Here is a 15,607-nt window from a genome sequence, read left to right as displayed (position 1 = left end):
TTGGAAGATCGGTAGTCGGATGGCTTACCGAAGCCATTTCAGAATATGGAGATCGAGAACGAAAGTATTTAGTGACAATAACAGCCCAATGACAAATAGTTCGGGCGTTTAATAAGGCACAAAACCGACAGCAAGGTACGTCATGTTCTGGGCCTAAACAGGTGACGCAGTAAGAATGGAAATCTCGGTGTGGTATTTGCTTTCCACAAGCAATACAATTATTAACTTTTTCTGACATCGGTTAGAGCAAGAAAAAAGGATTCGGGGATTCCCAACGGGGTACTTAGCTTTGGAAGACTTCAGGATAATTTAATTCGGAAACAAAAACTCAGGTAGCGGCCGAATGGCACTCATGCAAACTGCTTCTGCTTCAGACTCCTTGGCAAGAAAGACTGATGTAATAGCGCCGGCTGCCTCTTTTTATACCCCTGATGACTTGACGTCAGTCCTGAATCGACAGCAACAGACGTAGAAATACTACGTCTCTGGTATTCGGGCTGACTGAGGGCTACCGGTAGGCAGATAACCCAACTGTGATAACTACAACAGTGAAACACGAAGAACATCTGAAACAGATCTTTAGAAAGCCTGGTTTGAACAGTCTTTACCCTCTGTAGTTATGTCTGGCAGTTAGCACAGATGACTGTTAACAAGCTGCTTCCTGTGGTATAGGGTTTGATTCCATCAGTCTTCATTTGTCTGCTGTGTGAGCTTAAACAAGTCACTAAACCAGACTGTGCTTTAGGGCAGTTCGGAATTTGGGCTAGGCTCCTTAACGGTCTCTTGGACTGCATGCCTATTAAATACCTATGAAACAATGAACCTACAATAACCACAGTTTTCTTCTAAGATACTGGTACTGTCCCGCTCCAAACAAAACCTTCCAGATCTTCATCACTTTCTTCCCTCCTAACTTCCAAGCTTCTACTAGAATACCATCTGTTCCTGGAGATTTCCCTTAGGTTTATTTATCTGGTCACTTTTTGAGAAAGTTAAACAGTTTATCATGGAAGAAGTTTGTTTATACATGATCCTAAGCAGTTTAAGTGCAACTTCAAATTCTGGTAATTTCCTGACACATAGAAATACGATGCATACCTCTGCGTCATCCATGACAGTGCTGCCCGTCGTTCCATCCACAGAGGGGCTGATGCTGGTCGATGCGTCATAGTCTAGGGTCACAATTAGCACCTGAGCAGCTATCTCAACTAACGGTTCTCGATAATCAGAGAAAATCAGGTGGTTGTAGGGAATACCATATCCAACAGGATCATATGCACAGACGATATTCAGGAGTGATGTGAAGAGAGGCAGTGCATGTCTACATAATGTCAAAAAAATGTATTAGACCTTATTTTAAAAGGGCGAGAAAGTAAATGTTACAGCTGCAGTCTTTCAAAAGATTTCCAATAATTTATAAAAAATGAATTCAAATAAGTTTCACAGCTGAAATAAAACTTGGTTAAGACTGAGCCACACTGAACCATACATACCAAATTCTAAATAAAGAGCAATAATCCAGTAAGCAAAACAAACTGAAGAAAGGGGAAAGCTGGTCTGTAGCTCTATGCTGGCATACCTGAACCTCCCACCTAGGCTGACAAGTTAAGACACAAGTTTAACACAAGAGCTGTAATCATCACACTACAAAAAGACTATAGCACAAGACATACCTTAAATGAAATTACAGTAATACATGATAAACTTCCTTAAAACTAATAAAGTTTGCTTTCAGATATTAACTTTCAAGCCAAATACAATGAAACAGCAAAAAAAAAAAAAAAAAAAAGTATTTCTTCCAAAGAGAAATGAAAATGTATTATAAACCAAATCTCATGTAAGTCTGCACGCTGCTAGAGCTACATTTTCAATGGATTCACATTTTCTAATAATTTTTTGCAAACAATATGTTTAAACATTCACTTATAAACTGCACTTTTTTTTTTTTTTACATGCAAAGCACATCACATAAAATGGATTAGGATACACTATGGAGAACAGGAAAGCTTCATCTTTATTTCTGAAGGCAATATATGCTTTTAATAATGCATTTTATTAGCACAGCTAACGTGGAATAAAATATTCCTTTACAGGAAAATGCTTCTTGTTTTAGTTCAAATGATTTGCCAACAAAATGCAGATAGATACCCATTATATTTACCAGCATGACAAAAGTTATGCCTTTGTTTATTGTCGCATTACGATAACTGGCACATGGCTATATTTCTTTTTTTTTTCAAAACAGGTTTATTGTTTTAACATATAAGAGAAATATCATAACAATTTTATACAAGTAATTAAAAATAGGTATTATTATAATATTCAACAAAACAACTAAAGTATTTACAAAGACATCCACTACAATCAGATCAATTAATTAAACTAAAATACCATGCTATTGAAATTAAATTTTTTTAACAAATTTTGTAAATTATCCCATACAATATAATAAGATGTTTTTCTATTTGTTCTTGTCCTAATTGTGTTTATTTCCATATGGCACACTATATTCATAACATTTTTAAATTCATTGAACGAAGGAGGTGTATCTGAAATCCAATTTCTAGTTATTATTTTCCTAGCCACTGCTAGAATAGACCATAACAAGGGAAGCTTAACATTTTAACACTTTGAGGTACAGGTGTGTTGAATAATATAAGAGATTTAGAAATAATGAAATTATCTGTAAAAAGAGCCTGCAAAAATTCATTAATTGACTTCCAGTATTCTTTCAAATTTATACAATCATAAAACATATGAGCCCAGTCAGCATTAATTTCTACATTACATCTCTTACATAAATTATCTTTATTATTTATTTTATTCATCATCAAAGGTGTATAAAAAGATCTATGTAAAAATTTCCATGTATAAAGTCTCCAGACAATGGAAGAAGTAGTTCTATAAGCAGATTCCAATATATATTGTTTATTTTGTTGATTTGGTAGGTCCCCATTAATAGAAGTGAAATAATTCCAGTATGAATCTACACTGTAAAAAGTTTCTTGTCTGATAATTTTATGTATGTATGAAAGTTTACCTTTATCAGAAACTTTATGTTGTAAATTTAATATCAAGTAATCAATCAGTGTTGGAATAGATTCTTTAACTGTTATAGACATTAGATCTATTTTATTAATGAGATGTTGTCTAAAGGTCTGAACCTCTAACCAGCAAGTTTCTCTTAGATCAAATTCTTGTTTTAAGAAATCTAGATTTTTAACTTTATCAGATATCAACTGATACCAGTACTTTAGATCATTATCTATAGCTAAATGAGTTCCTTCAGAAGTAGATGACAAAAGCATACCCTGGGTATACATTATAGGGAATACAATAAAATTCCATTCCCTATACTTAGGGTGCATGAATATAAAGTTACGATAAATAGAAGTTATGTTCTTACCATAACGTTCCATGTTAGTTGTCTTCTTCTCGCCTTCTTCTTGCTGGATGGGTTCGGAGCCGACCTCGGCTCCGACTCGGCCACTCTAAAAGCTCGAGAGTTGGTTCCACCGGCTCGAGGCTCCCCTTATATCCCACAATGCTAGGCGAGAGTTACCTCAGATCTCGTTTGTAAGCTAACCCAGCTTATATCAATAACAGTATAACTGTAAATAGAATCCACCTCTAACAGCAGGAAGAAAAGGGTGACCTACATCCTGAAATAAGAAATATGCACAATAGCATATGACTAAGAAAGAGGTGGTAGAAAGAGAGGTCACGATCACAACTCCTCTAGGTCTGTCCAGGCCAGGGGAAGGAGGGTGGGGCCTAAGAAGAAGCGAGAAGAAGACAACTAACATGGAACGTTATGGTAAGAACATAACTTCTATATGTTAAGTTGTCTATCTCGCCTTCATTCTTGCTGGATGGGACCGTCCCTAGCACCTTGTCCTGGGTGGCCTAACGGAACAGACTCCTGAGAACAGTGGAACCAAAATTAGCTCTATACCTAGAAGCTAAATCCAACTTATAATGGGAAATAAAAGTGTGAGGAGTAGCCCAAGTAGCCGCTGCACAAATGGTGTCAATAGGCAGTCTGTCTTGGAAGGCTAAAGAAGTAGCCAAAGCTCTGGTGGAATGGGCTTTAGGTTTATTAGGCAGTTTTGGTGTCTAATCTCATAAACAAGGGTAATCAGAGACGTTAGCCATCTGGATAATGATACCTTTGAAACTGGAAGTCCTTTTCTGCTTTCCGCATAGGAGACAAACAGCTGATCAGATTTTCTGAATTGTTTCGTCCTGTCCAAGTAGTACCTTAATTGACGATGAACATCCAGGCAGTGTAATTTTGTTCAGACCTATTTGAATACTCTGGGAAAAAGACAGGGAGGTCAATGCTTTGGTTTAGATTTGATGTTGAAACCACCTTAGGCAAAAAGGACGGGTTAGTTCGTAAGGAAACTCTGTCCTTATGGAACAAAAGATAAGGAGAACGACAACTGAGTGCTTGAAGTTCTGAAATTCTTCTAGCTGATGTGATAGCCACCAGAAAGAGAGTTTTCCATGATAATAATTTCAAGGAACATGAAGCCGCAGGTTCGAAAGGGGAAAGAATCAAAGAAGCAAGAACTAAATTTAGGTCCCAAGGAGAAGGAGGATTTCTTATAGGAGGTCTGAGAAGAAAAACTCCTTTCAAAAAGGCTTTGCAAAGTTTGTGGGACATTAGGGCAGATTCAGAAATGCCCACATGAAAATTAGAAATAGCTGCCAATTGAACCTTAAGAGTAGATGGAGATGAACCTGCATGGAAGAGTTCAGCTAGAAAATCAAGGACTAGTTGGATGGAAGCGGTGAAAGGATCTATGTCCTTTCCTTGTGCCCAATATGAGAAGCGATTCCACTTACTCAAATAAATCTTCGAGTGGAAGATTTATGGGAAGCTATCAATATATCTCTAACAGAGTGAGATAATTGAGGAAGCCTGGCTACGGTTGGAACTGGAGGAACCAAGCAGTGAGGTTCAGAGAGGGAGGGAGCGATGAAACTGACCCGACTGGTGGATCAAAAGATCTGGAACTAGGTCCAGATGCCACGGTCGCTCCAAGAGAAAACGATGTAGAAAGGGGAACCACACTTGTCGAGGCCAGTAAGGAGCAATGAGGATCAATGAGGCCTTCTGAGCGATAGCTTTCTGTATTACTTGAGAGATCAGAGGAAAGGAGGAAATGCATACAGAAGTCCCGGGCCAAACTTGGACTAGAGCGTCTCTGCTGGGTTGGCCTGGTAAAGGGAATAGAGTGAAGTATTCTCTGCACTTGCTGTTTTGGGGAGTAGCAAAAAGATCGCAGCAAGGCTGACCCCACTTGAGAAATATCTCTCTCACTACAGAGTCTTTCAGAGACCACTCGTGAGGCATGAGTATAGCTCTGCTCAACTTGTCCGCAATGTGATTGGACTTCCCGGCGATGTGCGTTGCTATCAGAAAACGCTGAGAAGAAATCGCCCATTGCCACACTCTGAGTGCTTCTCGACACACGGGGTATGATCTGGTTCCGCCTTGTTTGTTGATGTACCACACTACAGACATATTGTCTGTCTGGATTGCAATCGTTGCCAAGGGAAGAGAGTCTTGAAGGGCTTGCAACGCTAAAAGCACTGCTCTCATCTCCAGAACATTTATGTGCAAGTGGCATTCGTTTGGTTGCCATGTGCCCTGGACTGTCCTGCCCTGATAATGCCCCCCCCACCCGATCAGGGAGGCATCCGTTGTCAGAGTAGCAACCGCAGGAGGTGGAACAAATGGTCTTCCCGACAGGAGCTGGGGGGAAGACATCCACCACATGAGATGCTTTTTGCACGCTTGCGTGATCATAATGGTGTGAGACATTGGAAGTTCCTGGTATGACCATTGAGAAAAAAGCATCCACTGAAAAATCCGCATGTGGTATCTGGCCAATGGGAGGAGAGGTATGGCCGCTGCCATGATTCCCAACACCTTTAGAACTAACCTGGCTTTGGCTCTGTTGTTGTTGAGAAGAAGTGACACCAATTTGTGAATGTCTGATATCCTTTGGTTCGTTAGCGTTGCAGACATGTTTATAGTATCTAAATTTGCGCCTATGTAGGTAATAGTATGACAAGGCGACAAAACAGACTTTTCGCAATTTATTGAAATACCCAGTTTTTGACAAACGCGAAAAGTATAATCTCTGGCCATCAGAAGGAGATGCTTGGTGGGAGCTGTGAGAAGCCAGTCGTCCAAATATGGAAACACCTGGAATCCTTGTCGTCTCAGGTGAGAAGCTACCACTGCCATGCATTTGGTAAACACCCGGGGGGCGGTGGTGAGACCAAAGGGCAGGGCCCTGAATTGAAAATGACTGGTTCCCAGCCTGAAGCGGAGGAATCTTCTGGAGCGTCTGTTCATTTTTATGTGATAGTACGCATCCTGAAGGTCTATAGAGCACATCCAGTTTCCTTTTCCCAATAGGGGAAGAATGGATTGCAGCGTGACCATCCGAAATCTTGTTTTCTTGACTGATCTGTTCAAGATACTGAGATCCAAAATTGGTCTCCAGTCCCCTGTTTTCTTTGGAACTAAAAGAACCTTGAGTAGATTCCGGATCCTTGTTGGTCTGCTGACACTGGCTGAATTGCTCTTTTGCAAGCAGTTTTGAAATTTCCAAAGCTGCTATATCCCTTTGAGCGGGTGGAACATCTGGAAGGGATTTTTGACTGATTTGGAAAACGAAGAAAGGGGATAGAATAGCCTTCGAAATGATGGACTGTACCCATTTGTCTTGAGTCAGGGATAGCCAGGCTTCTGGGTACAGTGACAATCTTCCCCCGACTGCCTCCGAAGATGGGCAGTCGGGCAACACCTCAGGGATGCTGAAAGGGCTTGTCAGGAAAGGCTTCCCGATTGCCCTGGTTCTGCGGACCCCCCCTGCCCCTAGGGCGACGTCTACCATTGTTATTCCCACCTCTGCCTCTGGTAGGAAAACGACTCTGTGCGTCAGGAGAAGTCCCTTGAGATTGTTTACGGAACCACATCTTTCCACCCTTCTGGCCTTTGGGGTAAGGCCTAGAAGGAGTCGAAAAATGGACTCCGACGGCAGAAAGGGTCTTGCCATCAGTCTCGCACCTAGTCAGGGTTTCTTTCACTTGAGGACCAAAAAGAGATGATCCATCAAAAGGGGAGTTCGTGAAAGACGTCTTGAAAGGTTCCGCAAAGTTGCATAGCCGCATCCAGGCATGCCTACGTAAGGCTACCCCTGTTCCTGCGGCTCTGCTCGCTCCATCGGCCGCATAAGAGAGGAGGCGCATGGAGGAGTTGGAAATGGAATTAAGGATAGCCAGCTGCGTGTTCATTTTCTCTTGGAAACCCGCAGCTGTAGGGTCCTTCAACATTTCACTCGCTTCCTTGATCAAGTCCCTTTGAAGACGAGTGAAATGGCACAGGTAATTCAGCGAACGCATGGTAAATGTCGCTGAGGAGAACATCTGCTTCCCGTACCTATCCATGGACCTAGATTCCTTGTTAGGTGGATGGACAGGCACTGAAGGATCAGCCAGTTCCTTCTTTGTGGCGGCAGCTACCACCATAGCATCCACAGAAACTCCTTTTGATAAAAATTGCTTGTCTGATGGAGCTGTGATGAATTTGGAGGGTCTCCTGGGAGTGGGGTCCACTGAATCAGGAGCCGTCCATGCCTTCTTAGCAACCACCTGCATGAGGGGTCGAAGGGGACACCCAGGAGGTGGAAGGACGAGAGCCAAACGCCTCAAGATACACAGATTCGTCCTCCGAAGGGTTGAGGGCTGGCCAATTCCCCTCTGTTTAAGGATCTCCCGTATGTCTGCAAATGAGACATCTTCAGAAGGGGAACGGGGAACCCTCAGAATCATCCAGATCTGTGTCCGACGTGATAGACTGAGGTGACTCAATGTGCTTCCTCTTGCACTTCCTGTTCCCTTGAGGCTCTTCTCCCAACTCAGGAGGGGCCTCGAAGAGGATGAAATCCCCAAAGGGGGCTCCTGAGGAGCTGGCTCTCTGCGGTCCGGGATGAGGGAGTAAGTCGACTTACCCTGAGGCAGCATAGAGGGAGGGGCTGACGGAGCAGACTGTGGAGTAGAGCCAGGCTCTAACACACTCCGCATGACCTCGAATGCACCCCTGTCAGGCAGAGCCAGAGGTCCCCGCTCCGAGGAGCTAAGGACCCCCCTCGGCACCGACAGTGATGGCTCCGAGGCCGATGTCGGAGCTGAACTCACCAGCGCCGAAGCACCGAGAGGGAGAGGGGGGTCGGACAAGGGTCCGATGCCACTCACCCCCCCGGAGCCGACGAGGGAAGTCCGGCGCCGAGATTCCTCCACGGAAGAAAACGGAGCCGACGACGGAGCCGAAGACAATTGTCTCGGCTCGGTGACCACAGTCTCGGTTCCGACCCGACCCGGCTCCGAACTCAAAAGAGTCAAAGGAGGAAAGAGTTGATGGACCGGGGCAGGCACCGACTGATGAGTCGGGCTCTGAAGCATCTGGGCTAGTGCCTCGGACTTAAGTAGTCGACTCACCACCCTCTGAAGGTCATGATCGGAAAGCCTCGATGACCTAGAGGAATGAGACCTTTGGCTCCGTTCAGACAGCAGGGGAGGTCCTGGAGCCGAATGAACGGAGCCAAGAGAAGGTGACCTAGACCTCTTTCTGGTTGTCGGCTCCGAAGATCTTGTCGGAGCCGACACGGGTACTCGATAACCTCGGCTCCGGCCGAGCCGTGAAGCCACAGAAACTGTGGACTGAGTCTTATCGGCCCCAGCCGGAGCCGATAAAGGCAAAGGTTGAACAACCTGAGGTCTCGGCTCAGAAGCCGGAGCCGAAGACCTCGATGCCTTAGAGGGCTTCCCTGTTGAAACTGACAGGGAATCCTCTGGTTTTAACAAGCCTCTCAGAATCAACTTGTTTTTTCTCTCCTGCAGGACCCTGGGGCTGAAGCCATGGCACACAGCACAGGAGTCCTGCAGGTGCAAAGGCCCCAGACAATAGACACAAGAAGTGTGAGCGTCTGTCAGAGACATTTTCTGACAGCACGCATCACACTTCTTGAACCCAGAGACCTTTGCTTCCTTTGACATTTTCCTAACTGACAGGTGTACACTAACACACACCCAAACACACAGTTATACCCTGTCAGAAAAAATTATTAATACTAAAAATAATAACAATTTTAGTAAAATACTAATAATTAAGCACAAAAAAGTTAAAGTAACTACACAAACACACCCTAGGGAAGGGAAGGCCAAAGGCCCAAGGGAAGAACCAACGGTTCTTTTAATAAGAAAACGGGGAAAAAATAGGGTCGGGATAAAGATCTATATCCTACACTAATTTAGGAAGAATTAAAGTTAAAGGGGAAAAAAGAGTAACTTTTGTATAAAAGCTAACACTCACCAGGAACCGGTAGAAGCAACCAACCTCGAAGCTGTAGCGGCAAACGAGATCTGAGGTAACTCTCGCCTAGCATTGTGGGATATAAGGGGAGCCTCGAGCTGGTGGAACCAACTCTCGAGCTTTTAGAGTGGCCGAGTCGGAGCCGAGGTCGGCTCCGAACCCATCCAGCAAGAATGAAGGCGAGATAGACAACTTAACATCTAATAATAATATTTAATGGGTAACAAACCATATGTTTAGGTGTAATAGGTGAAGTACAAAATTCCTTTAGTAACCATAACATGGAGTTATTTACAATCATATTTTTATGTGTTAATGAGATTTTCATGAAGTGCATACTAATTAGCTCCCAATAATCTTTCCATTTTGCGACATATGACTGATCTATTAATAAAGTAATAACTTTTACAATAGAAGAGATAGTATATAAATTAAAGTCTGGAAAAGAAATACCCCTTGAGACCAGCTATTAGTATGTTTCTTTAATGCAATCCTAGGTCTATTAGGTGCCCATAGGAAATTTAACATTAGTGTATTCAGTTTCTTGATAATTATTTTTGTAGGTAGAAGTATTATTGATTGTATTAAGTATAAAATCTTGGGGAATATTATCATTTTAATAATTGTAAGTCTCTCCTCCATAGTAAAAAACATATTATTCCAGGTATTAAAAAGATTTTGTATATTAAGAAAACAGGTATTATAATTATTATATATAATAGATTTAATATCTTTAGATAGTATTATACCTAAATAAGTTATCTGACCTGAATTGGGTACATATTTAGTAAAATCACTAATGAGGATATTTTTTCGTGTATATATAGGTAGTATTTTAGTTTTTTCTTCATTGAATATTAAACCAGAAATACTTTTAAAATTCATCATGTTATCAAATAGAGACTGCATAGAAGAATTAGATCATGCTGATGTAATTAGAACATCATCTGCAAAAAGTTGAATTTTGGATGTTGTATTTTCATCTATTTCAAAACCCTCTATGTCAGTACTGTTTCTGATCAAATTAGCCCAAGGCTCCATTACTAAAGTGAATAATAGTGGAGAAAGTGGACATCCTTGTTTTGTACCTTTAAGAATGGGTATTTTTTGTGAAACATATGTTCCTACCTTAATATAAGCCAACGTTCCTTTGTATAAATGCTCAATTAGATTTACAAATGCATCTGAGAAGTTTGTGCACATCTGGCTATATTTCTAACAGCTTTATAGGCCTCCATGTGGTTCCTGCATATGTAGAGCTAAATCTCAAAAACAATTCAACATGTTAGAGTTAAAGTTTCAGGCCACAATATTTGGGTGTAACAATGCAGATTTTACAGACCTGATATTACAGTTACCTACAGTTAAATCCAAGAAAAAACAGGTAGAAGGCAGGCAGGCAAAACACGGACACGAACACTTCTCCTTAGGACAACCAGATCCTTTATTGTTAAAACAACAAGATAAGCGCTTTCGTCTCAATTTTAGACAATCAAATAGACTTCATCAGATAAAGCAGTCAACTCCACAACAAATCACAAATCAAGACAGGATTGTTTTGATATACTCAGCCTACAGTTAAAATTTTGTCTTTCTCCTTTAAGTTTTGTACACATTCTAATGTACAAGATGCCTAGATTTCACTATATACAAGAAACCTCTAGTCATTTTATATCATATTAAATCCAGCTGATTTTTGTTTTAAAATTAACATTTAAGCAACACAAATGTGTGTTTTCCAGCTGTTTTGTAAGTCATCCACTGGTCAGAGCCTCTCTGTTATCACCTATCACAATATCTCATCTTCTGGATGTCTTGTTGACAAACAAGTCACAAGTAACAATCAAACTAGTGGTAAAAATTAGCCTGCAGCACTGTTTCCCCCCATACTGCAAGAAACAGTCCTATTACCTCTTAGCTAACAGCTTCATGCCAGAATTATTATACTTACTTTCCTAAACTTTATAAATAAGGTTTTCTTTTCTGAAGTAAACAAGGTCCACAGCTACCTAAGAAAATGCACAGCTTGTCCTAGCAACTATACATTCTCCATGGGCATGCTTATATTTACATAAATGAATGAATCATAGAATTGACTATATCATAAGTGTTACTCTGAGTAAGTAGAAGTCCTCAAGAGTAAAAGTGAACTTAATGCAGTGTGTGTGTGTGTGTGTGTGTGTGTGTGTGTGTGTGTGTGTGTGTGTGTGTGTGTGTGTGTGTAAGGGGGGAGGCATTGCCCTGTGTCTGTTTACATCCCTTAACTAGATTCACTAATTCTAGGTTTGGTTTGGAATTTATACTGATGAGGGTGTACTCTAACTCAGGTTTTAACTGTTTTTATGATGGCATATGCAGGCTGTTAAGTTGTAAAATGTCTCAGACATTTCACACTTCATTTGTGGTGGCACCTTTACATATTACAAAATTCTCACAAAAACTGAGTTATCATGCTGTACAGATGTTAACTATTGCCAACGTGGGTTTAAAAACAGTAGGTCAGTGCCTACACCAATTCTCATAAAGGTAGAAATAAGAAGTTATGTACCTACCATAACGTTCCATGTTAGTTGTCTTCTTCTCGCCTTCTTTCTTGCTGGATGGGTTCGGAGCCGATCCTCGGCTCCGACTCGGCCAATACTAAAGCTCGAGAGCCAATTCCACCGGCTCGAGGCTCCCCCATATCCCACAATGCTAGGCGGTAACTCCTCAGATCTCGTTTGAAAGCTAGGCCAAGCAAGAAAAAACTCCATAACATGGAGAAGGGTAACCCACCTCTATAGGGCTGACTGTGAGGTGTCCTAAACCTAACAGAGGAAAAATATAGAGGTGGTAGAGCGTGGAAGAAAAGGATTGAAAGGTCACAAGACAATCTCCTCTAGGTCTGTCCAGGCTAGGGGGAAGGAGGGTGGGACACAAGAAAGAAGGCGAGAAGAAGACAACTAACATGGAACGTTATGGTAGGTACATAACTTCTTAATGTTAAGTTGTCTATCTCGCCTTCATTCTTGCTGGATGGGGCCGCGTCCCTAGCACCTTGTCCCGGGTGGCCTATCGTAACAGACTCTTGAGAACAGTGGAACCAAAGTTGGCACGGTCTCTGGAGGCTATGTCCAACTTGTAATGAGAAATGAAGGTATGAGGGGAAGCCCAGGTGGCTGCTGAGCAAATAGAATCAATAGGAAGCCTATCCTGAAAAGCTATGGATGTGGCTAAGGCCCTAGTAGAGTGAGCTCTAGGCTTCGAGGGCAATTGCTGGTGCCTGATCTCATAAATAAAGGTAATCGTAGACGTAAGCCATCTAGAAAGTGACACTTTAGAGACTGGAAGGCCCATCCTGCCTTCCGCATATGAAATAAACAGTTGGTCTGATTTTCTAAACTGTTTAGTCCTGTCTAAATTATACCTAAGTTGGCGATGAACATCTAAACAGTGCAGTTTCTGTTCTGATCTGTTGCCATAGTTGGGGAAAAAAACTGGGAGATCAATATTTTGATTCAGATTTGCTTGAGAGGACACTTTGGACAAAAAGGATGGATTGGTACGCAAGGATACTCTATCTTTGTGAAAAAGTAAATACGGGGGGATGACAGCATAGGGCATGGAGTTCCGATACCCTTCTAGCTGAAGTGATGGCTATTAGAAAAAGCGTTTTCCAAGACAACAACTTCACAGAACATGAAGCCGCAGGTTCAAAGGGGGGTAGAATCAATTATGCTAGAACCAAGTTCAGATCCCATGGAGGAGGTGGATCCTTGATAGGGGGCTCAAGAAGAAAGACTCCTTTCAAAAAGGCTTTACAGAGTTTGTGAGACATAATAGTAGACTCTGACACACCCACATGAAAATTAGATATAGCCACCAATTGAACCCTGATAGTAGAAGGAGAAGAGTCTACTTGGAAAAGTTCAGCCAGGAAATCCAGAATGGACTGAATAGGTGCAGTAAAAGGATCTATTTCCCTGGACACTGCCCAGAAGGAGAAACGTTTCCATTTGCTGCTATAAATCTTCTGGGTAGAAGACTTATGAGAAGCTATCAAAATATCTCTGACTGAGTGAGATATTAAGGGAAGCCTGGCTAAGGTTGGAATTGGAGGAACCACGCTGTGAGGTTCAGAGAAGAAAGGGATTGGTGCAGCTGACCCGACTGATGGGTCAAGAAATCTGGAACTGGGTCCAGATGCCATGGTTGCACCAAAACGTAACGGTGAAGAAAGGGAAACCAAACCTGTCGAGGCCAATAAGGGGCAATGAGGATCATTGAGGCCTTCAGAGCGATGGCTTTCCGAATCAGCTGAGGTATCAGTGGGAAGGGGGGAAAGGCATACAGGAGACCCGGAGGCCAATCGTGAACTAGAGCGTCTCTGATGGGATGACCTGGTAGGGGAAAGAGGGTGAAGAAATCGGGACACTTGCTGTTTTGGGGAGTGGCAAAAAGATCGCAGCAAGGTTGGCCCCAAGTTCGAAAAACTTCTTCCAACACTGATTTCTTCAGAGACCACTCGTGAGGCATGAGAATTGCTCTGCTCAATCTGTCTGCTATCACATTGGACTTGCCGGGAATGTGCGATGCTATCAGGAAGTGCTGAGAAGAGATCGCCCATTGCCACAGTCTGAGTGCTTCTCGACATAAGGGGTAAGATTTAGTCCCGCCTTGCTTGTTGATGTACCACACTACGGACATATTGTCCATCTGAATTGCTATAGTTCCCTTGGGAAAAGAGTCCTGAAGGGCTTGCAACGCCAAAAGCACTGCTCTCATCTCTAGAACATTTACGTGCAAGTGGCACTTGATCGGCTGCCACGTGCCCTGGACTGTCCTGCCCTGGTAATGCCCCCCCCCCCCGATCAGGGAGGCGTCCGTTGTCAGAGTTGCAGCCAGGGGCAGAGGAATGAAAAGTCTCCCTAGGAGAAGTTGGGGAGATGTGACCCACCAGGAAAGATGATTCCTGCATGACTGAGTTATGCTGATAGTGTGGGACATTGGCAGAAGTTGAAGACCACTGAGTGAAAAGCATCCACTGAAGAATCCTCATGTGGAAGCGGGATAAGGGGGGGGAGAGGAATAGCCGCCGCCATAATCCCTAGGACTTTCAACACCAGTCTGACCTTGACTCTGTTGTGTCATAATAGAAGAAAAACCTGCTTGTGAATGTCTGCTACTCTTTGTTCCATGAGTCTGGCTGACAGACTGACTGTGTCTAATCTTGCGCCTATAAAGGTAATAGACTGACAAGGCGACAAGACAGACTTTTCGTAATTTACAGAGATGTCTAGAGTCTGACAGGTTCGTAAATTGTAGTCTCTGGCTAAAAGAAGTAGATGCCTGGTGGTGGCAGTCAGAAGCCAGTCGTTTAAGTACGGAAACACCTGGAATCCCTGGCCCCTCAAATGAGCGGCGACCACTGTCATGCATTTGGTGAACACTCGGGGGGCTGTAGTGAGACCAAAGGGCAGGGCCCTGAACTGAAAATGATTGGCTCCTAGCCTGAAGCGGAGAAATGTCCTGGATCGTTTGTTCATTTTGATGTGATAGTACGCATCCTGGAGATCTATGAAGCACATCCAGTTGTCCTGACCCAGAAAAGGCAGGATGGACTGCAGCGTGACCATCCGAAATTTTGTTTTCTTGACAAACTTGTTCAAGTTGCTGAGATCCAAAATGGGTCTCCAGTCCCCTGCCTTCTTTGGAACCAAAAAGAATTTGGAGTAGATTCCGGATCCTTTTTGGTCTGCTGGAACTGGTTGAATGGCTCTTTTTGCTAGCAGCTTTGAAATTTCTAGTGCTGCTTGCTCCCTTTGACTGGGTGGAACGTCTGGAAGGGAGTTTCTGGATTGTTTTGGGATGTGAATGAATGGAATTCTGTAGCCTTCGGATATGATAGACTGTACCCACTTGTCTTGAGTAAGGGAAAGCCAGGCTTTTGGGTACAGAGATAATCTTCCCCAGACTGCCTCCGAAGGTGGACAGTCGGGCAGCCCCTCAGGGGTGCTGAAAGGGTTTGTCAGAGAAAGTTTCTCGACTACCCTGATTTTGCGGGCCCCCTCTGCCTCTAGGACGGCGTCTATTATTATTGTTCCCCCCTCTGCCTCTAGAGGGGAAACGACTCTGTGCGTCCGGTAAGACTCCCTGTGGTTGTTTGCGGAACCACATCTTCCCCCGCTTCTGACCCTTGGGGTAAGGCCTAGAAGGGGTAGAAAAACAGACTCC

At 43.0% G+C, this 15,607-nt stretch overlaps 1 protein-coding gene across 1 annotated transcript in view; it reads right to left on the bottom strand.

The window, feature by feature from the left end:
• HID1 (HID1 domain containing) overlaps positions 1 to 15,607 on the bottom strand; it is a 1,473,500-nt gene that overhangs the window by 687,869 nt on the left and 770,024 nt on the right. The window contains exon 7 of the mRNA XM_044090525.1: positions 1,099 to 1,321. Within this exon, the coding sequence (XP_043946460.1) occupies positions 1,099 to 1,321 (223 nt within the window). The remainder of the gene's footprint in view (positions 1 to 1,098; positions 1,322 to 15,607) is intronic.

The sequence above is a fragment of the Protopterus annectens genome, chromosome 12.part0, assembly GCF_019279795.1.
Source record: "Protopterus annectens isolate FY-2018-M chromosome 12.part0, PAN1.0, whole genome shotgun sequence".
Taxonomy (NCBI): domain Eukaryota; kingdom Metazoa; phylum Chordata; order Ceratodontiformes; family Protopteridae; genus Protopterus; species Protopterus annectens.
Note: the sequence above shows the minus strand (reverse complement) of the source record. Positions and strands in the feature narration are given on the sequence as shown.